The 25,766-nt window shown below is 43.2% G+C and overlaps 1 protein-coding gene across 2 annotated transcripts in view; it reads left to right on the forward strand.

The window, feature by feature from the left end:
* B4GALNT4 (beta-1,4-N-acetyl-galactosaminyltransferase 4) overlaps window positions 1–25,766 on the forward strand; it is a 152,583-nt gene that overhangs the window by 99,366 nt on the left and 27,451 nt on the right. For both annotated transcript variants that reach the window (XM_073604684.1, XM_073604683.1), the window contains exons 13-16: window positions 4,399–4,499; window positions 4,748–4,821; window positions 8,838–9,990; window positions 10,433–10,722. In XM_073604684.1, coding sequence (XP_073460785.1) covers window positions 4,399–4,499; window positions 4,748–4,821; window positions 8,838–9,990; window positions 10,433–10,722 — 1,618 coding nt within the window. The remainder of the gene's footprint in view (window positions 1–4,398; window positions 4,500–4,747; window positions 4,822–8,837; window positions 9,991–10,432; window positions 10,723–25,766) is intronic.

Consider the following 25,766-nt stretch of genomic DNA (forward strand, 5'->3'; position numbering starts at 1 on the left):
ACAAAAAGAAAAAGAGGTCTGTAGTTCGGCAAGGATAACAGGTGTAGATCTCCCGGATCCCAGGGGGCACAAGCTTAGGTCTCGGCGCTGCAAATTGTAACCATCCGACCTGGATCATGACGAACGTTGGCTCCAAAAGTATTCAGTCTAGTCTCTTCCCTGAATGGCATGTCAAAATAATAGTGAGAAGTCAATCTCAGTCCCCGCCAACCCCATCCCCCGCCCCACGGTGTAGCGGGGGGGGGGAGCAGGATAGGAAGAATAGTCCCACCGGTCCACCCCAGCTCAGACGAGCATATCTTGGGAAAGGTAGATCTGCAGGGCTGCCATAAAAGTTTTAGTTAATAATCGCCCTGTGCACCTCTCCAGAGGTGTATGTATGTGTCAGCCTGAGAGGAGGGTTCCCAATTAGGTCTCGGACCCCGCGATAGGGGGATTATTTGGTTCCTCCTCTCTCTTTTAAAAGGGACTTGAAGGGAGAGCAGGAATATCATGGAGGAGCAGCACCTGCACAAGAGTAGGCTATTCCCAAGATTGGTCAGCTATACATGGTATTATATAAAGCAAAGTTATGACTCACCCGCTGAGTCGGATTATTCAGTTAGAGGGTAGCCACTGCGGGGAAGAGTGTACAAGCATATAAGGAGGGGAACTCTGAGCCATTGCTTAAAGGCTAGCATACCTGGGATAAGCTAACCGGGGAGTGTTTCAGCCCACTTTGCAGCCTCTCTGGGTGATGTAAAGAACTGGATCCTCTCCCCGTCTTGAACTCTCAGCCGTGCCGGAAATAGCATGCTATACTTTACTCCCTTCTGGCGCAGCATACCCCTGACATGGTCGAAAGCCTTCCGCTGGCGCTGTTTCCACCGTGTAATCTGGAAAAATAAGGAGTTTTGTGTTCTGGAATTTGAGTACCCCCTGCAGCCTAGCCGCCCGCAGCACTGTATCCCGGTCTCGGTAGTGCAACAGTTTGAATATGAAAGTGCGCGGTGGAGCTCCCTGGGGGGCCTCTTGACGCCGGAATACGGTGAGCCCGCTCTATAGAGAAGTGGGGAGAGAATACAGCTCTGGGTAGCAAAGTTGGCAGCAGCTTCTCCATAAACACCACCGGGTCTTCTCCCTCTGCTCCTTCAGGAAGGCCAAGAACCCGCAGGTTGTTACGCCTGTTACGGTTCTCGGTGTCTTCAGCCCTATTTTCCAGGTGTTTAACTCATAGTTTTAGGGCCTGGAGGTCTGTGTGATGTTCCCTCTGACAGTCCTCCGTCTCCGAGACCCGTCGCTCCACCTCCGCCACGCGGTCTCGGAACTTGTCCATGTCCCTGCGGAAAAGGGCAGTTTCGGTTTGCACATGTTCAATTTTTGTAGTAAGAGCAGCCTGGCAGTTCGTGATCGCCAGCATCAGGGCATCAAACGCTGCCGATCCGGCCTGGATGCCATTGTCAGATGGGGGATCCGTCTGGGCCTCCATGTGGCGGGCTGCTTGTGTCGTAGGCCGCAGCGTAGGCCGGGAGCTCCCAGGGTTCGTTAAATCGCTCTGTTTGCCGTGCTGTTTGCCCGCTGGCATCGCCCGAACCCCCTGCAAGCACTCCGCAGGATGGTGGCTGTCGCACAGGTCTCTATCACCAGGATTTCAGCAGGATTTGGTGCCGGGGACGGGAGCTCTGTTAAGGTACGTCTGCTCCCAGCGCCATCTTGGACACGCCCCCACTGACGCACACACTTACCCTCTAATTGTACTGCTGCAGCCTGTATAAAACTGGTACTTGCTTCCATCTTCCGTTACATTCTGACTACAGATCGTAAAGTCCCAGCAGGATAAAATGAGTTTTCTTCATGCGGCCGCACAAAGAAATAGTTAACCAACCCAATCACAAAGGGGGTTTTCTTGTAATCTTCACTCATATTTTTATGCATATCATATGTTTTTATCATATTTTTATGCAGAATACATTTTGTGTGTCAATATTTTAATGTCTTTTGCAAAAGTGGAAAGATAACATTACAGCAGGTAAAAGGGAAAATGTAAGGAGCAGGGGGCTGCCTTATGTTGTGATATCATACATCGGTACATGGCTCCTCAATGTAGAAATTGTACATAAAGATCACATTGATGTACCATAATCAAGACAAATCAGAGTTAATGGGCTTCTTTGGTTCTTGAAAAGGGGACACAAAGTGATTTACAATTTATAAGCCCAGAGTACTCCCAACGGCTCCATAAATGGATAAATGGATCCATAAATGGATTATGGCTTTTTACTATAAAACTGAATTCTGTTACATACAGAGGCTTGGGTTGTTTTATGAAGGGCAAATTGGCTATTCACTTTGCAAAGGAATTTGCACGTTGCAACAGCATTCTCCCTTTCCCACACAAAGTGCGTCCAGCGGTGATCGTAGCAGGCAATTGCTGGCTGTGCAGGAAGCCGCAAATAGCTGCAGCTGCCGGCAACCTGTCATTATAGTGAACAGGGGCTGGCGGCCGCACCTAGCTGCTCACAGCCGCAGCAGGAACCTGAAAATTCCTGCCGCTACAATTCGCACCGGCCTAAATCACCATTGTGAATGTGGGGACGCTATGCTGACTTTCACCATTTAATCATGTGCAAGGAAATGTACAGTATTTTTATTTTCCTTATACCTGATTCTGTATTCTTTGCAAAGTGAATTTTTGTCACATTCACTAAGCTAAGAGGATATTCCCTTACAAAGTGAACCGCCTATTTGCCTTTAGTAAATCACCCCTCTTGATTCTAAAGCTGGACATATGCTTCACAATCTAATTGTTCAATCCATCATTACAATATTTTCGTTTTACACAAACTATGCAATGTGAGAACTTGGCTAAACAACTTGATTTATATCCATTTTGTAGGATCTTGCACTACACAGTTTGTAGTAGACATAAAGGAGATTGTACAGTCAGAATATAATATGTATGATCATTTTCCATTCTTTAAAGTATAGGCTGCTGTCTGTGGGAAGAAATCACAGGGCCCCATAATGCCTACATGACAGGGCCCCGCTCCGCCCCCCCCCCCCCCCCCCCCCCCCAGATAATATCAAATTTATATTTTTTGCTAACAATACTTTAAAATCATTATTATGTGACCTATTTACTGGCCCCTTCCACCTTTCTCCATCCTGAAACATCCCCTTATGTGCCTGCAGCAGCTGCCGATGGGAGAGGAGGGGACCGAAGCCGGATACGCTCCCGGGAAAAGGGGCACACACGGGGGCCAGGAAAATAGGGAGATGGGTACATGGATGCTGGAACTGATCCCCCTGCAGCACAGCTGGAGGGAGAGAGTGGACGAGAAGCCGGCAGCTCTGCAGGGCGAGATGGAAGAGGATCAGTGTCTGCAGTAAGGCAATACAGCTGGCCCTCCTGCTCAGCAGCTGCCTGGGCCCCCCTTTTGAATTGATGGGGACTGGGCCCAGTACAGGAGGGCTGGCTGTACTGCTTTATCAGCGGCCCTGCCCTCAGACTGTACAGCTTGGGAGCGTTACACTGTATTCTGGTTATTTTAACTATCTACATGCCTAATACTTTCTGCTATTTGGATTTATTCTGTCAAGTGTGACATCTTATGTAAGCTATTGGTATTTCTTTTCTTTGTTGTGCTGTTGTATTAAAGTGTTACTAAACCCACAACAGTAAAATCAGTCTGTATATGTAGTAAAGCATGCTTGTTATACTCACTGTGGAACCTAATGGGTAATCCTCCACATTGTGTAAAAAGGCTGTTTGATCCTGTCTTCGCTGATCCTCCCCTCCTTCCACTGTCCCCTGATAATTTTCTAATAACAGTCTATGGAGTCAGGCTGCACACTCAGTTTGGTGTATATTGCTTGAGAGGTTTTTCTTTTCTTGGGAGAGTGCATGTGATCAGCACAAGGCCAATCAGCACTGTCCAGACAGAGGCTCAGGGGTCTTGCATTCTCATAGGATAGTCAGAAAAATCCTCTTACTAGCTTTAACCAGTGTTTGGGTGGACACTGATAGAAGTCACAAGACTGCTATATACTGCTGATGAGAAAAGGTATTTAGCCGTTTATATGTACTAAAATAATTGCATTTCCATGTTCTGTGGGAGACCAGATATAGTGAATGCAGGGTTCTGGGTTTAGTAACACTTTAAATTACACTAGACAAAATGTTTTTCATTGGCAGGATCTTATATTGTGGTGATTACTTCTCCAGTCCTAAAATGGGATGAGTACAATTTACTCTGTGGCAGCTAGCAGGATTTTCTGCATGGCAGACTGTCTTTGAGATCTGTGTCTTCTGAATGAGCACATGCTCTATTTTTTGTGTTGTTGAATTACTTTTAAATGAAATAATGTAACTGCATTTAAATTTGCTTTCCTGCTTATAAGCCCCTTTTCTGTTTTTAGGTGTATCTTACTTTTGTCTATCCCAGTGACTTCACCCGCCTTACACATATGGAAACGGAAAACAAGTGTTTCTATCGAGAGTCTCCGGTGTACTTGGAGAAGTAAGTGTGCCACTTAGACATTCTATTATTTAGGTTTAATTGTAATAACTATTGTTCTTTTAAACAATGACAGCCCATGAAAGCTACAGGTAATAATTACATTGCTTAAAATATTAACCGTTATGGCACTTTGGTTATAGCTTAATGAATTCAACTTGCTTTCAGTTTGATCATGGCATGTTTCGCTGATCTTTGGTCATTTTTTAAAATAGTACAGCTTTTTCATTCTGTGTTCTTTCTTTCTCTAGGTTTGGGTTCTATAAATACATGAAGATGGATGATGACGAATCTCCTCAGATGCCATTCCTGTTCTTCAATAGACGTAAGTATAAAATAGCCCCTTGCACTGCATTCTAACCAAATTAAACTACTATTAGCGATGGCACATGACTTTTCCAGTCCAAAACTTCTGTTCTGTACATCTTGTCAAAGTATAGGGTTAGATTATTAACTTCAGTATAGGTTGGATATCCATTTCATTACAAAGATCATTTTAAAGAAGAAATAAGCAATAAAATAGCAAAAAATGTATTAAAAATTGCATGACCTTGTGTAATGTGTTTCAATACTGTACTGTATATTAAAAGCTGAACTCCAGCCTTACCTTCAGTCTTACACAGTTGTGCAGACTCCTCTTCTGCACTGAATTTGCTTACTCGAAGGTTGATTTACTAAAACCGATCAGCTTCCAAACCAAAAAAAAAATCACCAAAAGGTGCATTGAGCAGAAAGCCTTTTGAGCCCCTGTGTGAACCAGCACTAAGGAATAAAATAGGTGCCTAACATACTCACTCACTGAATATGCCAATTGTATCATACATTGGAGGATATTTACTAAAACTGGAGCACTCAGAATCTGGTGCAGCTGTGCATGGTAGCCAGTCAGCTTCTAACTTCAGCTTGTTCAATTAAGCTTTGACCATAAAACCTGATTGCTTTCTACGCAGAGCTGCACCAGATTTTGCACACTCCAGTTTTAGTAAATAACCTTCATTGAGTCCATAACTGGTTGGCGCAACAAAGAGATACAAACATGATAAAGGTGTTGTGTAAGTTTGAAAAGATTCTGCATTGTCAAGGATAGATGCAGTTGATTGACATTCATTATGTATGGTATCATAAGGCCTCATGCACACGCGCCTATGAAAATGAGTAGCAGAAATAATGACTCTAATGTATGCGTGTTTGTTCACAAATGAGCTTAAATGCATTCTACTGGTCAGAATATTAATTTATTCTGGCCGTTGGAATACATTTAACGGGCATATGGTAGAAGGTCCTACTGAAGAAGCTCGCAATAGGAGTGTAACGCCTATGGGAGCAGGAGCCAACGGTGAGATACATCATTGTGGAGATGTGGATACATTGGCCATGATCGATGTTGTTTTAAGCTGTTAACATAGCACTTGGGGTGCTTTTTTAATGCAAGTATCATTTGATGGGAGTTTTAATACAAATTAAGAATATATAGAGAGCACTATGTGGTACCATTTTGTTTTTGCATGGATATCTACATGAGAATGGGATATTGCTGGCAAATTAACACTTGTGGAAAATAAAATTCGGAAGGCAAGCTGAAACCTACCAGCCCATGGTGGGGGGAAAAAAGCATGTTATGACCTTAATATATTATTGGGGTCAATAAAAGAAGGTGAGCGTGTGATATGAGCACGGGGAGATTGCATGTGACACCTAGATGGGATTTCTTCGACATTAAGAGGAAATATTACAGATCACGGCACATTGGTGGAGGACACTTGTGATATTATTGCTGCTGCTAAACTAATACACCTCACTAATCGATCTGTGACTGCCGCCCCTCTCTGCCAATCTCTTCACTGGCTTCCCCTACCCCGACATGTAGAATTCAAAATGGTAACCATAACATACAAGGCCATTCACAACATCGCCCCCATCTACATCACCAACCTCATCAGCAGATATCGCCCGAATCGTCCCTTCCGCTTCTCCCAGGACCTCCTGCTCTCTAGCTCCCTTGTTACCGCCTCCCATGCTCGCCTTCAGGACTTCTCTAGAGCCTCTCCCATCCTCTGGAACTCCCTGCCCCAGTATGTCCGATCAGCCCCTACCCTGTCCACCTTTAGGAGATCCCTGAAAACTCATTTATTCAGGGAAGCCTATCCCACACCCACCTAACAACTATCCCCGAGCCACCCCCACAAAATCATTCTCTGCAGCTATTACTTTTTGTACCACCACCCCCTTCCTTTAGAATGTAAGCTCTACGAGCAGGGCCCTCCTGTACCTTTTGTATTGTACTGTAATTGTGTTGTCCCCCCTATACACTGTAAATCGCTGCGTAAACTGTTGGCGCTATATAAATCGCGTATATTAATAATAATAATAATATTATTTAAAGGTGGAATATTTAGTGTTTTATTTAGATTGCGCTACATATAAATGTATAGAATATGTGTGCATGTATACATGCATAGAGTATGAGCTTAAATGTATTCTATTGGTCAGAATATGAATTTATTATTTAGTTCAGGAGTGCAGTTTACCCATATTCAGTTGAATTTTGAGTTACAGTTCAGTGTATGGGCCACACACCACTCCAGCATTGTATCTGTTTGGATTGGTGTAGAACTATTTAACCATTCCAGCCTTGGAAGGTTTTAGCCCCTTCATGACCAGGCCATTTTTTACGATATGGCACGCCGTTACTTTAACTGACAATTGCATGGTTGTGCGACGCTGTACCAAAATAAAATTGATGTCCTTTTTCCCCATAAATAGAGCTTTCTTTAGGTGGTATTTGATCACCTCTGCGGTTTTTATTTTGTGCGCTATAAACAAAAAAAAAATCGACAATTTTGGAAAAAAAAAACACTGTTTTACTTTTTGCTATAATACATATCCAATAAAAAGATTGAAATCGAATTTCCTCATCAATTTAGGCCAATATGTATTCTGCTACATATTTTTGGTAAAAAAAATCCCAATAAGTGTATATTGATTGGTTTGCGCAAAAGTTATAGCGTCTACAAATGATGGGATATTTTTATGGACTTTTTATTTTATTTTATTTTTTTACTAGTAATGGCAGCGATCAGCGATTTTTAGCGGGACTGCGACATTGCAGCGGACAAATCGGACGCCTAACTGACACTTTTGACACTTTTTTGGAGACCAGTGACACTAATACAGTGATCAGTGCTAAAAATATGCACTGTTACTGTACTAAAGACACTGGCAGGAAAGGGGTTGACACCAGGGGCGATCAAAGGGTTAATTGTGTCCCTAGGGGGTACTTGCTAACTGTGTAGAGATTGCTCTGACTGGAAGAGCATAGATATCCGTGTTCCTGCTTAGCAGGAACCCAAGATCTCTGATCTCCCATGTCAGAACGTTTACATAGGCAGATCGCCATTCTGCCTCTCTGGGGAACGATTGCGAGTGGCTGGCGGACTTTGCAACCGCCTGACCCGCTCCCCCTTCGTCCAATCGAGGCACGTGCCCCCAGAGGCGACTGCACAAAGCGATGTACGGGTACGTTGATTCGCACAGCTGGGCCGCCTTGCCGCAGTAAATGTGTGTAAGGCGGTCCGGAAGTGGTTAAATAATTACAACTGAAACAAGATGTGGCCCCAATGAGGCTTTTCTTTTCTATAAAACTCCGTAATATTGAAGTATGTTGATGTCGACAGTACTTATAGTATTTTTTTCACAGTGTTCTTAAAAACTTTATAGGCCATGGAAGCTAAAAATGTAGTGCTAGTATTAACTCAGTGACAATAGTTCTCAGTGATAATAGTTTTTTATTTTGTAAAGTCATACATTTTGCTATATACAATTATATACGGTGTGTGATTTCCCCCTGACTGGCAGCATGCTTATTTTGCAGTAGCGCCAAGATGACCGTTCCAGTGCTTGCACATTTTTTACTAGTAACAGACTGCTGTTAAATTGGGATGTTTGGCAAACATAGCTTTTCAAATTTTCATTCTCACAACTTTGCTTGAACAAATTTGTATTTAAATGACCCATTTATTTACTTTTTATGGTCTAAAGTTAAAATTGGCTTGCCCTGTAACAATTATATTTTTGTAGATTTAGACAAAGGGATTGATGTATCGAAAGCTCATCTGGTCCTCTGGTCACTGTGCAAAATACCTGGACATGTAATTGACCATTGAGGACAATTGGTCTGGACTGAGCAGCATGATCAAATAAAAATTGTATATTTTTGGGCATGTTCATGCTCATTTTTGGGCAAGTTTCCAATTTATCAAGCTACTCGTATTTTCTACCCATCAAAGACATGCTTTTGCTTTTTGTGATGCGATGTTTTCTAATTCATATTTTCTATCTTAGACTTCATGGATGATGATGAAGACGAAGAGGGGGCACTGCTACCTGGCATGTCACTCAGGAAAAAAAGGAAAGAGGAGAAAGGTGACCCTACTTCACCCAGCATTGAGGGTCAGGTGCAGCATAATGATCTGTACAATGATTCCCGGGATTCCATGCCTATAATAAATGACAGCACACAGACCTCTCTGAGAACTCGATCTTTGCTGTGGGCACCGAGGGATAGCCCCCCTGCAGCTCGCTGGGGGCATGGGAAGAAGCGAACACATTTGCTGGGTGGGCAAGGAACGACAAGTAATCCTATATCCACAGGGGGCAAGTCTGCATTTAGAACACGGGAAGGAAGGGTAATTGAGCATCGGGCAAAAGGGAGCAGGTTAGAAAGTAAAGCAAAGATTAGAGGCGGGTCTGAAAGCAAGAACAAAGGTGACCAGGCAGAATTTAAAAACCGGCATGAGAATTTGGAAGAACAAGTGATATATGCAAGATCAGATGTTATAGGGAAGCACATAGATGTAGAAGCAAGGCCTAGCAAGGAAAGTAAGTTGGAGGTCCCCGCAGTAGAGGGAACCATGAAGCAGATATCAAAGGAAAAATCTGTGACTTCAATAAAACAGGAACAGGATAAAGTTTATGTGACGCGACTCCTCTCTGGAGTTCGAAAGACTCGAGGTCAAGTCTTCCCAGGGATGCTGCTACCCAAACCTAAACCACACAGAACATCTAAACACCGTGAGCACCCTCATATCCCTACACCCCCAAAAGAGCCAAATGGGGGGCGACGGTCCAGAGCCTGGACTCCACCTGATACCTCAGAATTAGGACTATTTAGCTGGGAAGGTCATACCGAAGTTCCAGGATTACCCATCCCTACCTCACCTAGTCTTCCTGGTGGCCCTTCTCTCATTTCTTCAGAAGCTCCACCAGAAGAACTACAGGACTACAGCTACGAGGACACAGAGCCACGTCAGTTGTGGCCAGAAGATGCCATTAATTGGCAGCGTACATTCAGTGTTGGAAATGTTGATTTTGAAATGCTGAGGTCGGACTGGAATGACCTTCGCTGTAATGTGAGTGGTAACCTGCAACTCTCGGAGTCTGAAACTGTGGATGTGGTGGCTCAGTACATGGAGAAGCTCAATGAGAAGAATGGAGGGTAAGTGATGTGTTGGCCTTAACAGAGCTTTTCCTTATTGCATTCAATGTAAAGTCATACCGATGCTATTTATTCAGTTCCAAACTCTGACTCTGGTAAGGTTTATAACTGTGGTTATCAAATGTCTTTTAGACACCTGAAATGTGCAGGGGGGACAGCTGGAAATTTTGAATAGGATCTTTAATTGTTTGTGTACATGAGGGCTGCTGTATGCATTCATTACTGATTCAGGCTTTGCTTTCTTTGTTGCTTACTGCTTCTTATATCTCACTGCAAGTCTACCAGAGTCTGCCTGATTGAAAAATTAAAACTCTGCAGTCTCTAATGACAGGGAGCTTGGAGAATAGCTGTTTTATTTATGGCAAGCAAGAGTTCCTTTTATATAACTGTGATTTGTAAAACCTCCTTTGTTCCTCGCATTTCTGTTGTGACAAATTTTTAGGATATATACTTTACTCCGTATAATCAACGTGGAGAAGCGCCGGGATTCAGCTCGGGGGAACAGATACTTGTTAGAATTGGAGCTTGAAGAAAGAGGCAGAAGGAAAGTAAGGCTGGCAGAGTATGTGTACCTCCTTCTCCACCGTGGTACAGGAGGGGATAGTGATGAAAGTCCCCCTGCAGAACCACCTGAAATTTCTCCCAGCCCTCCTGTCTTCAGTAAACCAATCCTCTGCCGGCCTGTCAGCCTGACCTGGAACCCTCGTGCTACAGTGCACTTTGTGGTGCCTGGTAAGTTTGTTGCTATTACTTGGTTAAAGTACTGCATGTCAAAACCCTGTCAGAAGCCTTGAGTGTACACAGTGGCATTAGACGGAAATGCCCCCTGTCCCTCCCCACTAATCTTTCATGATTTCTCTTGAACCCTTCATTCGCATGATCAAGAGTAATATAAACACACAGATCTGCTCTAGCCCGTGAGTTAGTTGATAATATGAAAGCAATAAATCTCCACCCCTCATAGGAGTACTCCTAAAGGTGTTTACTTCAATGTGCAAAAACCTTGCAACATCTAACATATCGAGCTAATTCTGCTGCAATGAAATTCAGGGTTTTCTCCTAGCCAGACTAAAACCTCCCTATCTGCACAGCCTTTGGCTCTCGAGCTTAAGGCCAGGACGTTCTTTGGGAAGGGCACATTTCTTGACCCAAGTACCCATAATGCACTATATTGGGGCGACCTAATGACATAGTGAACATTCTTTCAAATCCTCAACAACACTATGCACATATTCTCACACCATTTGAGACCCTATACTCCTCACCAGTCCCAATTCGCATCCCCCAAAGACCTACCCGATTACCAAGAATGGGAAACTGACATTAACCAAAACCTTACAGTCAAAGCGTGGGTTGACCAAAGTACATCACCCTATAAGTGACATTACTGGTGTCTCGCTGCCCTTTCATCCAGCCCCATTCCTATTACATCACACTATCATCAACATCATGAAACCATAGAAACATTCGCAAATACCTCGCTAAATGCAGCAAACTCCTTAATTCTACAATTGTGGAAATCACAGTATCAGCCATCTATTTGCAGATTGTTTTCCAGGATAAATTTGATCCTGGAAAACATAGCCAAGATTACTTGTTCTGCTTTCTCCAGACCTGGACCGTTTTTACAAGTATGCTGCCACATAACATAGCCTGACCTATCTCAAGGCGCTGGCAGACAATGGCCAACATACACAGAACTTGATCGTCCGCAACCTAAGTACTGCAGTCCGAAGTAATGCACGTCTAATGCCGCGTACACACGGTCGGACTTTTCGTCTACAAAAGTCCGACAGCCTGTCCGACAGACTTCCGGCGGACTTTCGGCGGACTTGCAGCAGACTTTCTAACGAACGGACTTGCCTACACACGACCACACAAAAGTCCGACGGATTCGTACGTGATGACGTACACCGGACTAAAATAAGGAAGTTCATAGCCAGTAGCCAATAGCTGCCCTAGCATGGGTTTTTGTCCGTCGGACTAGCACACAGACGAGCGGACTTCGGGGTCCGTCGTACTTACGACGTAAAGATTTGAAGCATGCTTCAAATCTAAAGTCCGTCGGATTTTAGGCTAAAAAAGTCCGTTGAAAGTCCGGAGAAGCCCACACACGATCGGATTACCAGCCAGCTTTAGTCCGTCAGCGTCCGTTGGACTTTTGTAGACGAAAAGTCCGACCGTGTGTACGCGGCATAAGGAATTGAAAGTCATACCAAAGACTTATGTTCTTTGTTATTGCTACAAATGGGAAATTTAATGATTGAGGAGGAGGCCAGACTTTAAAACAGTATTTTAAAAACCCTAGCAATGAGAATACTCATTTTTGTTCTGTTACAAAACCCTTTCAGTATTTTTTATATCTGTTAAGTGCAAAAAAAGATCCTTCTTCCGAGATCTAACTTCCTTCCTTTGCTGCACTGAAATCCTAAACATTGTTATTAGCACTTCCAAACTAGTATATGGACTATAGAACAACTTCTTCCTAAATCACTGATATTGCAGTGCGTGGGCCTGGGTAGATGTTTTGTATTCCTGTCCTAAAAGGCATCATAAATGCAGTACAGTAAACGCAAGTGTGTTACTAGCAAGACCAACCAGGGAACCAGGTGAAAATAACGTTTTAAAAAACCCAAACAAAAGGAAACGTGCACAACCATCACATCTAAGGACTGATAAACTGTACTAAACTGCTCTTGTTGCACATAAGGAAATCTGATGGACATATAACGCACAAAACAGTACAGCCTTGTTTTTTAATAAGCTCCGCTAGCCGCTAACCATGCATCTATGATCTCCAGTTATGGAAAGTCCTCTTTAAACCCTTCATGACAAGGGACAAAATAAACCTTAAAGCTGAACTTCACCCAAAAGGGGAAGTTCTGGTTGTTTGCAAACCCCCCCCCATTCCCTCCACTACCACATTTGACACTTTTTGGGGCGGAGGGGAGAACAGGTACCTGGTTTTGACAGGCACCCGCTCCCACTTCTTGGTTAGATTGCTGCGGGGATGTTTATCCGCCCCCCGCAGCTTTCTACGACACACACAAATCCAAGAAGACTGCAGGACCATTCATAAAGTGCACTGTGGTTCGCGAATGCTCAGTAGGAAACCAACTGTGAAGCAGGAAGGCTTCAGTTCAGGTTTCCCTTACCTAAGATGCTGGCGTCTGCACCTGAAGCCGATTAAAGAATCGGCTCAGGTGGGGACATCTCTGGATCCCTGGACAGGTAAGTTATTTTAAAAGTCAGCAGCTACAGTATTTAGACTTTTATTTTTCATTGCAACTACTTAGTGTATCCAGGCGGAATATTCCTTGTGTTTTTTAACCACTTCAGCCCCGGAAGGATTTACCCCCTTAATGACCAGGCCATTTTTTGTGATACAGCACTGCGTTACTTTAACTGACAATTGTGCAGGCCTGCGATGCTGTACCGAAATAAAATTGATGTCCTTTTCCCCCACAAATAGAGCTTTATTTTGGTGGTATTTGATCACCTCTGCGGTTTTTATTTATTTATTTTTATAAACAAAAAAATGCCAACCATTGTGAAAAAAAAAAAAGAAACAATATTTTTAACTTTCTGCTATAATGCATATATCGAAAAAAAAAATGTACAAAAACAAATTTCTTCATACATTTAGGACAATATGTATTCTACATATTTTTGGTAAATAAAATCCCAATAAGCGTATATTGATTGGTTTGCGCAAAATGTATAACGTCTACAAACTACGGGATAGATTTATGGACTTTTCTTTTTTTTTTTTTTTTTTTTTTTACAAGTCATGGTGGTGATCAGCGATTTTTATCGGGATTGCGGCGGACAAATATGACACTAAGTGACACTTTTGGGGGACCAGGGACACCAATACAGTGATCAGTGCTAAAAAAATGCACTGATTACTATATAAATGACACTGGCAGGAAAGGGGTTAACCGGGGCAATCAAAGGGTTAAATGTGTTCCCTGTTGGTGCTTTCCTACTGTGTGGGGAAAGTGCTGACATGAACAACACAGAGATCGCTGTTCCTAATCACTAGGAACAGCAGATCTCCATGTTGTCCCCTGTCAGAACAGGGATCTGCCTTGATTACATCAGCAGATCCCTGTTGTGCCTCTCTGTGAAGCAATTGCGGGTGGTTGGCGGACATCAGGTCCGCCGGGCACGTGCATCGGCTGCTTCTGTCGTGCAGCGGGCGCCCACACTATCTATTGCATTAAACGACTTACAGGTACATCGCTTCACGCAATAGAGCCGCAGTATATATGCGGTGGGCGGTCTTTAAGTGGTTAAGACAAATTGGGCTTTCATTTGGTGGGAAATGTTAAAATATATACCGACTTTTTTTGTGTATTATGAAAGGAAAACTAACTCAAAATAGTAAAAAATATATATAATTTTTTTTTTTTTTAAACTTTCAGCGATTTATAAATATACTTTTTTTAATAACATGTTTGTTTACCTGCTCTATGCAATGATTTTGTGCAGAGCAGACCCGGTCTACCTCTACTTCTGGGGTCCCCCGCTGACACTCCTTGCTTCTCCCCTCTGCCGATGGCCCTAAAGGAAGCCATTTGCTATGAGCGGTACACTTGCGGACTCAATCCTGAGCCATGCTCTGTGTCCATTGACACACAGAACGCAGCGCAGCCCCTCCCCCACTCTCTCCTTACAGGCTGTGATTGACAACAGTGAAAATGTGTGTGTGTGTGTGTATAATCCTTTCTTTCCGTACTAGGGCCAAAAAGCAATATAACCTTTTTTTTGTTTATTTTCTTTTCTTACCTAAAACACACTGTCACGAACACTGAAACCTACACTCGCTAAACTAGGTCAAGCTTTGATCTATTACAGCTGTGGCCAAAAGTTTTGAGAATGACACAAATCTTAGTTTTCACAAAGTCTGCTGCTTCTGTGTTTCTAGATCTTTTTGTCAGATGTTACTATGGTATACTGAAGTATAATTACAAGCATTTCATAAGTGTGTCAAAGGCTTTTATTGACAATTACATTAAGTTAATGCAAGGAGTCAATAATTGCAGTGTTGACCCTTTTTTTTCAAGACCTCTGTAATTCTCTCTGGCATGCTGTCAATCCACTTCTGGGCCACATTCTGACTGATGGCAGCCCATTCTTGCATAATCAATGCTTGGAGTTTGTCAAAATTTGTGGGGTTTTTTTTTGTTTACCCGCCACTTGAGGATTGAACACAAGTTCTCAATGGGATTAAGGTCTGGGGCGTTTTCTGACCATGGACCCAAAATTCCAATGTTTTGTTCCCTAAGCCACTTAGTTATCACTTTTGCTCTATGGCAAGGTGCTCCATCATGCTGGAAAAGGCATTGTTCATCGCCAAAGTGTTCTTGGATGGTTGAAAAAAGTTGCTCTCGGAGGATGTTTTTGTACCATTCTTCATTCATGGCTGTGTTCAAAATTGTGAGTGATCCCACTCCCTTGGCTGAGAAGTAACCCCACACATGGATGGTCTCAGGATGCTTTACTGTTGGCATGACACAGGACTAATGGTGGCACTCACCTTTTCTTCTCCAGACAAGGTTTTTTCCGGATGCCCCAAACAATAGGAAAGAGGATTCATCAGAGAAAATTACCCCAGTCCAATCCCTGTACCTTTTTCAGAAAATCCGTGTGTCCCTGAAGATTTTCCTGGAGAGAAGTGGCTTCTTTGCTGCCCTTCTTGACACCAGGGCATCCTCAAAAAGTCTTCACCTCACTGTGCTTGCAGATGCACTCACACCTGCCTGCTGCCATTCCTGAGCAAGCTCTCTCCCGCAGCTGAATAAACTGTAGGAGATGGTCCTGGTACTTACTGGACTTTCTTCGGCGCCCTAAAGCCTTCTTCACAAATGCAATAGAAATGTTTTTTATGGGATTAAGTTAATTTTCATGGCAAAGAGGGACTTTGCAATTAAAGGAGTTGTAAAGACAGAAGTTTTTTTATCTTAATGCATTAAGATAAAAAGCCTTCTGTGTGTAGCAGCCTCCCCAGCACCCCCTAATACTTACCTTAGCCCCATCTTTGTCCAGCGAGTCCCTCGGCCATCCCTGACTCTCCCTCCTGATTGGCTGAGACACAGCAGCAGCGCCATTGGCTCCCGCTGCTGTCATTCAAAGTCTGTTAGCCAATCGGGAGAGAGAGGGGGGCGGGCCGAATGGCAGCTCTGTGTCTGAATGGAAACATCGATCTGCAGCTCGGTTTGTGTGCCCCTATAAGCAAGCTGCTTGCTGTGGGGGCACTCCATAGGAGGGAGGGACCAGGGGCAGGAAAGAGGGACCCAAAAAGGAAAGGATCCAGGCTGCCCTGTGCAAAACCACTGCACAGAGGAGGTAAGTGTAACATGTTTGTTTTTTTTTTTTAAACAAGACTTAACAATCACTTTAATTGTAATTTATCTTATCACTCTTCATAACATTCTGGAGTATATGCAAATTGCCGTCATAAAAATGGAGGCAGCAGACTTTGTGAAAATTAATATTTGTGTCATTCTCAAAACTTTTGGCCACGGCTGTACATTTTTGTGCATATATATATTTTTTAATATTATTATTATTTTCAACTTTTTTTATATATATATATAGCAAGGAGGTGTAGATACATAGTTTATTTTCCTCCTCACTAGCAAAGAAGTCTTCATAGAGGAGAGACAACACAGGGAAGGGCTACAGAATGAATGATCAGTGTAATATCTTTTCAGAGGCTATCACATCGATTATGTGATATGGATCTGGTTCATCCGGATCCTGATCGTTGGTAGAAGACTCAGGGCTGTTACTGACAGCCTGGTCTTGGTGCTTGGAAGGCGCGATTGAGCATGCTTCCAGCACAAACAGAGGAACACATACGGTGGTGTAAAGTATTTTTTTGTTTGTTTTTTTGCATATTTGTCACACTTAAATGAATCAGATCATCAAACAAATTTTAACATTACACAAAGATAACCCAAGTAAATCCAAAATGCAGTTTTTTTTAATGGTGAATTCATTTATTACGGGAAAAAAGCTGTCAAAATCCAACTAACCCTATATGAAAAAATTATTGCCACCCCCCCCCCCCTCCCTGCTAAATCATGAATGAACTGTAATTAACCACATTTTTTTTTAAAGCTGAGTTAAATTTCACTTGCCACACCCATGCCTGATTACTGCCAGACCTGTTGAATCAAGAAATCACAAATCACTTAAAGTGGTTGCAAACTCCATTCATGAAATATGACCTGGGCACATATAGCTGTAGTGTTTACTTATCTCGCTCCAATGCCCTAAGTCCCGTGTCTTTCTGCTGCTCCGTTCCTCTGTGATCAGCATGATAACTTTTGACAAGTTCTCCGACACATGAGATTAAAAGCAGCTGGAAATTTGTGTTGGGGAAGTAACTTAGAGATAGATTAGCAGAGAGCTTATGTATTCACAGCACAGCTCTGCAAGTTTCTTTGTTCCTCTGCCTATGTGGAGAGGGGGGGGGGGGTGTGCCTTGCCTACAATCAGCTCACACACCGTGTCAGACTCCCCTCCCACTGCTGAAAGAGGAAGAAACATTTCTAACACGATGTACACTTTCTAAAGAATGTAGAAAGCCGAAGTCCATTGATATACATGTAAAACTTATGTAAGAACATTTGTTTCATCTCTGTGTATCTGAGGCTATTCACTTCACTGGGTATATGCGAGGGTTTACATCTACTTTAAATAGAAGCTGTCTGACAAAATGAAGCATGCTAAAAGAGCTAAAAAAGCAACACATCATGCCACGGTCAAAAGAAATTCAAGAACAGATGAGAAACAAAGTAGTTGACATGTATCGGTCTTGGAAGGGTTACAAAGCCATTTCTAAGGCTTTGGGACTCCAGCGAACCACGATGAGAGCCATTATCCACAAATGGAGAAAACTTGGAACAGTAGTAAACCTTCTCAGGAGTGGCCGGCCTACCAAAATTATTCCAAAAGCACAACCATGACTCCAACAGGGGGTCATAAAAGTACTCAGAACAACATATAAAGACCTGCAGGCCTCAGGTAAGATCAGTGTTCGTGATTCAACAATAAGAAAGATACTGGTCAGAAATGGCATCCATGGGAGAGTTCCAAGGCGGAAGCCACTGCTGACCAAAAAAGAACACAAGGGCTCATCTCACATTTGCCAAAAAACAACTTGATTTTCCCCAGGGCTTTTGCATATACAGTTCCTTGAAAAAGTATTCATACCCCTTGACATTTTCCAGGTTTTGTCATGTTACAACCAAAAATGTAAATGTATTTTATTGAGATTTTGTGTGATAGACCAACAAAGTGGCACATAATTGTGAAGTGGAAGAAAAATAATAAATGATTTTCCAGATTTTTTACAAATATCTGAAACGTGTGGTCTGCATTTGTATTCAGCCCCCTTTTACTCTAATACCCCAAACTAAACTCTAGTGGAACCATCTGCCTTCAGAAGTCACCTAATTAGTAAATAGAGCCCACCTGTGTGTAATTTAATCTCTGTATAAATACAGCTGTGCTGTGAAGCCCTCAGAGGTTTGTTAGAGAACCTTTGTGAACAAACAGCGTGAAGTCCAAGGAACACACCAGACAGGTCAGGGATAAAGTTGTGGAGAAGTTTAAAGCAGGGTTGGGTTATAAAAAATCTCAAGCTTTGAACATCTCACGGAGCACTGTTCATCAAAAAATGGAAAGAGTATGGCACAACTGCAAACCTACCAAGACATGCCCTTCCACCTAAACTACCAGGCCAGGCAAGAATAGCATTAATCAGAGAAGCAGCCAAGTGGCCCATGGTAACTCTGGAGGAGCTGCAGAGATCCACAGCTCAGGTGGGAGAAGAATCTGTCCACAGGACAACTATTAGTTGTGCACTTCACAAATCTGACCTTTATGGAAGGGTGGCAAGAAGAAAGCCATTGTTGAAAGAAAGCCATGAGAAGTCCCAATTGCAGTTTGTTAGAAGCCATGTGGGGGACACAGAAAACACGTGGAAGAAGGTTCTGTGGTCAGATGAGACCAAAATTTTACTTTTTGGCCTAAAAGCAAAACTCTGTGTGCCGGAAAAACGAAAACTTCACATTACCCTGAACACACCATCCCCACCATGGTGGTGGCAGCATCATGTTGTGGAGATGCTTTTCTTGAGCAGGGACAGGGAAGCTGGTCACAGTTGATGGGAAGATGGATGGCGCCAAATACAGGGCATCTTAGAAGAAAACCTGTTAGAGCCTGCAAAAGACTTGAGACTGGGGCGGAGGTTCACCTTCCAGCAGGACAAAGAACCTAAACATGCAGCCAGAGCTACAATTAAATGGTTTAGATCAAAGTATATATATATATATATATATATATATATATATATATATATATATATACACACCGTATTTATCGACGCATAACACTCACAGGCGTATAACACGCACCCCAAGTCTAGGAGGGAAGTTTAAGGAAAAAAACTTACATTTTAAATGCCCATCAATGCAGCCTTATCAGTGTCCATCTGCAGCCTTGCCCATCATTGGAGCATGATTTGTGACTATCTGCTTTAATTTGCCGCTGTTTGCAGCATGATTAGTGGGCAATTGCACATCAGTCTTTCCCCTGCCGAGAAGGGAACGAGCGCAGCCGAGATAGACATAGCCGGATGTCCTGTGTTCTCGGCTTGTCTCTCAGTCCAGCCCCTTGGCTCGGCTCCTATGTGTGTGTGTGTGTGTGTGTGTGTGTGTGTGTGTGTGTGTGTTAGAATGGCCCAGTCAAAGTCCAGACTTAAATCCAATTGAGACTTGAAAATTGCTGTTCACAGACGCTCTCCATCCAATCTCACAGAGCTTGAGCTATTTTGCAAAGAAGAATGGACAAAAATATCACTCTCTAGATGTGCAAAGCTGGTATAGACATACCCAACAAGACTTGCAGCTGTAATTGCAGCGAAAGGTGGTTCTACAAAGTATTTACTCAGGGAGGCTGAATACTAATGCACATCACACTTTTCAGATATTTATTTGTAAAAACTTTAAAAAAACATTTATCATTTTCCCTCCACTTCACAATTGTGTACCACTTTGTGTTGGTCCATCACATAAAATCCCAATAAATTTGGTTGTACAAAATGACAAAATGTGAAAAATTTCAAGAGGTATGAATACTTTTTCAAGGCACTGTAAAGAACATCATACCAATCGTCAAACATGGTGGTGGTAGTGTGATGGCCTGGGTCTGCTTTGCAGCTTCAGGAACTGGACAACTTGCCATAATTGATGGAACCATAAATTCTGCGCTCTGCCAGAAAATCTTGGAAGGAGAATATCCAGCCATCAGTTTGTTACCTCCAGCTGAAGCGCACTTGGTTATGCAACAGGGGGTTTAGGGGACAATTACTTTTTCACATAGGGCCAGGCAGGTTTGGGCAGCTTTTTTCCCTTAATAAATGAAATCATCATTTTAAAAACTGCATTTTGTATTCTACTCGGGTTATCTCTGTGTATATTAAAATTTGTTTGATGATCTGAATCATAAGTATGACAAATATGCAGAAAAAAAAGGAAGGGGGAAAATGCTTTTTAGAGCACTGTATATGCGACACCCAGGGTTAAAGGCCACTTCCTGGATGCCAAAAAAATGTGTTACGCGGTCGTAAAAGGATTAAGGCACTTTTCCCCTTTCTGCAGCCCTTTCAAAGGATCTGCATGCCAGAAGGCAGGTTTCCCAATCATGTGATTGGTTGTGGTCAAATGATCAGAAGCTCCCAATGATCAGGGGCTGTCTGTGACAGCTTAGTGTTAGGAGTGCACTAAGAGCCTGCTCTCGGCACAAAAAAGCCATTCCTCATAGATGCATATGTGCAAAGACTTAGTGAAAGGGTCGTTCATCTGCTTCAAATGTGCATAAAACCAGCCAGGAAAGGTTACTACATGAGGTTTATTTTGGGAAAAATGGCATGAGCAGCTTTAACATTTATTAAAGTACAAGGACCCATTTTACACACAGTGTGGTGACTGACGTTTTTACACAACTGCCAGATTGCCTGCGAGGGTGAACTGATGAAGGTAATTATTGGCGGAACATCAGGTGATAAATCTCAACATTAAATGCATTACTAAGATCAATCGAAAAATGTATGAATATTAAGGGCACACCTCCAAGCTATTTTGCTATTACCCTGTGCATGGCAGTTGAAGATGGCAGCATTTATATCTGCTTTATTGCTAACAAGGCTGCAGACTGTATACTCCTTTAACTATTTGTCTGCAAAATGCTTTCTTGCTGCATTAATCACAAGCTGTTGAGCAATTGACTCGATTGGGATGAGCTGGATTGAGGACTGTTATTGTGGATATGAACTGCACCAAAGAGGCTAAAATCACAGCATAAAAGCAAATTGCAGTGCAAAAGTCACTTATACCCACACACTGCTTATTACTAACATGATAGGGAGTAAAGTCAAGTAACTCGGTCAGTGTTGCTTTGCCAGCTTTGTGTTTGCTTCAACACCCGTGTAATCTGTCTTTTGATTCCTGCTTGCTGCTGTATACTAGACCATTATTATTGCTATGTTGTCACGATTTGTGTTTATATACAGTCTAGTATAAATTTTTGTGTAGAAAAAGCATGGACATAACTACCTCTCTATGGATCGTGAATGTTAGAGGCAAGCAGTTAAAATGGTATATGGATTTATAAGTACATCTGATTGATGAATGGATTGACTTCACTCACGATTCTGTGAAAGGATATTTTGTCTGTAATGTGACTGGAATATTGAGCTGTTTAAATAATGGAACTAACGTACTATTTAAGATTGATTGAGTTAGATTTACAGTGGCTGTATGAGGTTTGGACATCTTAGCAATTTGCTTTGACAACATTGTCGTCAAGTTTTAAAGGTCTTTTGTACTAGGCTTCGAACCATTTTGGATAGATTTTGGAACCTTGAAATGAGTTATGCTGCAAACACACGGCCGGACTTCCCGACAGAAAAAGTCCGATGGGAGCTTTCGGTCGGACATTCCGACCGTGTGTATGCCCCATCTGACTTTTTCTGTCGGCATTTCCGACTGACTCAGATATAGAACATGTTCTAAATCTTTCCATCGGAAATGCCGACGGAGTTTAGCCTGTTGGCAAGTCCGGCTGTGTGTACGCGGCATTAGTGGAAGTTCAACCTAAAAATAACTATCTCTACATCTACTGGCAGCCACATTCTAGGACTAACCTAACTAACCCTTTAAAGAAAAATCACTATACAAACCTTTTGTGAAGCCGATCCGGTCCAGTCTCTAGCAGCAGATTCTGTGTGCAGTAGAGAATCGACAATGGCTGGGAAATGCCTGGGAAGTGACGTCACCCATAAAGTTACTATAAGGCAGGGGTGGGCAACCTCGGCCCTCCAGCTGTGGTGAAACTACAAATCCCATCTTGCCTCTGTCTCTAGGAGTCATGCCTGTGATTGTTGAGGTCTTGCGATGTCTCATGGGACTTATAGTTTCAAAACAGCTAGAGGGCCAAGGTCGCCTATCCCTGCTATAGGGCTTCCATTGTCGGCTGCCTCTTCTACACACTCCCATGCACTGAAGCCACCGCTGACAGCTCAGCATGAGACTGGACTGGATCGGCTTCAGAAAAGGTATGTATAGCGATTTCTTCTTTACAGGGCTAGATAGGTTAGTCTTAGAATGTGGCTGCCAGTAGATTTAGAGATAGTTAGTTTTAAGCTGAACTTCTACTTTAAGCTCCCATGTTCATGGGTATTTCTATGCTAATTCTTTATATGAAGAATGCCAGTCACCCATAGGACACATGGAAAACAATTGTTATCTATGTTCCCTATTTGCAATGAAATTGCAGCCTGGAGAGGTCATGCTTACTGCTGCAATAAAATGTAGAAATGCTGAATTTTATGACAGCGCACAGGAAGGCACTGCATGTCACCGCACAGCAGCACAATGCACCACGCTGCTGTGCACTTCAAATAAAATTGACAAAAGAAAAAAGAAGGAACTCTGTGATGTGATGAAATGTGCATTACACCGCTCCCTCACCATAGCTCACTGCTGCTAAAACTGAGAGATGGAAAGGAGGAAGTGCAGCGCTAAAAAACATTAGTGTACCCCAGATGTGCACCTAGGGGAAAAACACAATAAGTGGTAGTGCTAAAAGTGCAATTAAACACTAAGGGGTAGGTACTCTTACCCTCAGAGGTGGACACACACGCCAGTGGCGGTGGGTCAAACAGGCATAGATGGCAGTCAGGATCTCAGGCCACGGACTCCTGTAGTTGGACTGGTATAAGCATACACCTGCAGCAATCTGACCAGACAGTGATCCAGGAAAAGAGAAACTCAACCACAATGTTCCTGGTACATGTAGTTCTCCTCCCATCAGAGAATAGTAAGGGTAATAGAAGAAAAAAGAAGGAAGCGCAGATCAAAACAACATATTAAATTTTATGTACAAAAAGGGTACAAAACATCACTCAAGATGTGTACATAAAATGTGATCACAAGTACGGACAAAAACAGACGCAGTGTATGGTGCCTAGTAGGCTATGTACCCGACATGTTTCGTCCAATGGGACTTCAACTGGGGCATTTAAAAAACTGAGATGCCCTCACACTAATCCACTCTGGTTTTATGTGCAGGCAGTTTGAATAGGCCCTAAAACATAACACAAAGCACACTGGTATTGTAAACCATGTTAACTGTTAGTATGGAAGGTAAACTTAAAGGAATGCTCTCAAGCATTGGTAGATAAAAACGTGTAACAACCACATGTGGTGCAGCAGATCAATCAGCACCACGTCTAATGATGTAAAATAAGGCTGGCAGGTTTCCAGAGTCCTGCCTTCTTCATTGGGCTGTGATGAAGGGGGCCAGGACCCTGGAAATGCATTAGCCTTGCAATGCTCTCATGCAGTGATAAAGCTGCGGCACCATATGTGAATGTTCCAGATTTTTATCTACCAATGTTTATGGGAAGTTCTTGCTTCCCAAATAAACAATTAATATGCTTTACAATCGGGGTGGATAAAAATCAATTTTTATTTTTTTTTAAATCGGATTTTTTTGATTTTTATTAAATTTATTTTAATAAATTGCTTTTGGAGTAAAAATTGATAGTTTTCTATTTAAGATACATTAATAATTTTGGTTTATTCAGCATGGAATTGAGCTTAGTTATGTAGCATGAGGCTGTATATTCGCCACTAATTTCTAATTTTTGGTAAACTCGTTCAATGAATCCAAGCTCTGCAAGTTGAGATAACATGCACTGGCATTGTTATTGTTTTAATTAAATAAGAATTTGAGTAGTTCTCCAGCTATGTGTGATTAACCTAAAATTGGTTCTAATATCGCTGTTTTACTACTCTGACCGCTTATTATTCTAAACAGGAAACCTTCATTTTGTTTGCAAATATTAAAGATTCTAGGGGGGGCGTGACCGGAAGCCGCTCTGGATGGCAGCCTAATCCTCCTGCTCTCTCCCAGCCCGAGATATTACAGCGCATAGGGGACGCTTCGCTGACCGCACATGGGCAGATCCAGGACCACTAGATCCACAGCAGCCAGGGGATCATCTTTACCCCCACCGGGAACTTCCACGGACCTCCGGTCCTACTTCTCGCCGACGGACATGCCTCCCACCGGACCAGCCAAGATGGCGCCGGACACATCCGCGGCCTACACGCGCAGCTCCGCTCAGATCCCCCCATCGCCTTACTCACCACACAGGCAGCTCACGGACCGTGATTCAGCCCAGACGGGCAGCGCAGCAGAGTCTCCTCAGTCAGGAACGGTGAGTCCTAACCCCGAACCCGCCATCCATGAGGCAGCGCCACAGGCCGCACAGGACGCCATGATGGCCCTCCCCCCGCAGCAGTATACACAATGCTCAGAGGCATATCCTCGCCTGCTGAGAACAGCATCGGACCCCTGCATGCAGAGCACAGAGCCATGCTCACCAACCCCATCAGACTTCTCTGCGGACTTTCCAGCTCTGCCAAATCCCATGTACCCAGTCACCCGAATCCCACCAGAGCCTGCACTGAGCCCAGCACCCTCCAGTCACAGGGACTCTGACTCACCACCCTTAAAAGCGCAAAAATTAACCTCCTCATGGGCTAACAACTCACCCACAGCAAAGACAATACCACAGACCACCTATGCTAAAAAAGTGAGTACACCAGACCCCCACCCCCAGAGGTTGGATAAAGCACGGGCCCCCCCACACGCTCCAACTCCACTCTGGAACGAATCGTGGGAACCATGGGATCCCCCGTCCAGATCTGCACAGCAGCTCACAGACCCCCTACCACCACGTACAACCTCAGAGCAGGCTCACCTGGTACCACCTCACAACCAATCGATACCCCCGCAATGGCAAACGTATTTACAGGCGATCCCCACTAAAGAGGACTTTAGACAGCTGATAGAAGACGTAAAGTCCACTTGTCGCTCAGAAATACAAGTACTTCAGTCAGGACTTAAACACTTAGCAGACAGAGTGGAGATGGCTGAAGAAGAGATCCAAGAAACTAAACTGGCAGTACACAGAACCCAACTCCAAGGAGCAGACCACCACACTATGTTAAGAGAAATGCAGCGGCATCTAGAGGACCTAGATAACAGGGGACGAAGAAACAACATACGAGTGAGGGGGATACCAGAAGTCGAAGGCCCAGAGGACATTCAACATACACTACAAGACGTGTTCAATAATCTCCTAGGTGAACCCATTACCAACTTTATTGAAATGGATAGGGCTCATAGAG

Source organism: Aquarana catesbeiana, linkage group LG11 (genome assembly GCF_042186555.1).
Source record: "Aquarana catesbeiana isolate 2022-GZ linkage group LG11, ASM4218655v1, whole genome shotgun sequence".
Classification (NCBI taxonomy): domain Eukaryota; kingdom Metazoa; phylum Chordata; class Amphibia; order Anura; family Ranidae; genus Aquarana; species Aquarana catesbeiana.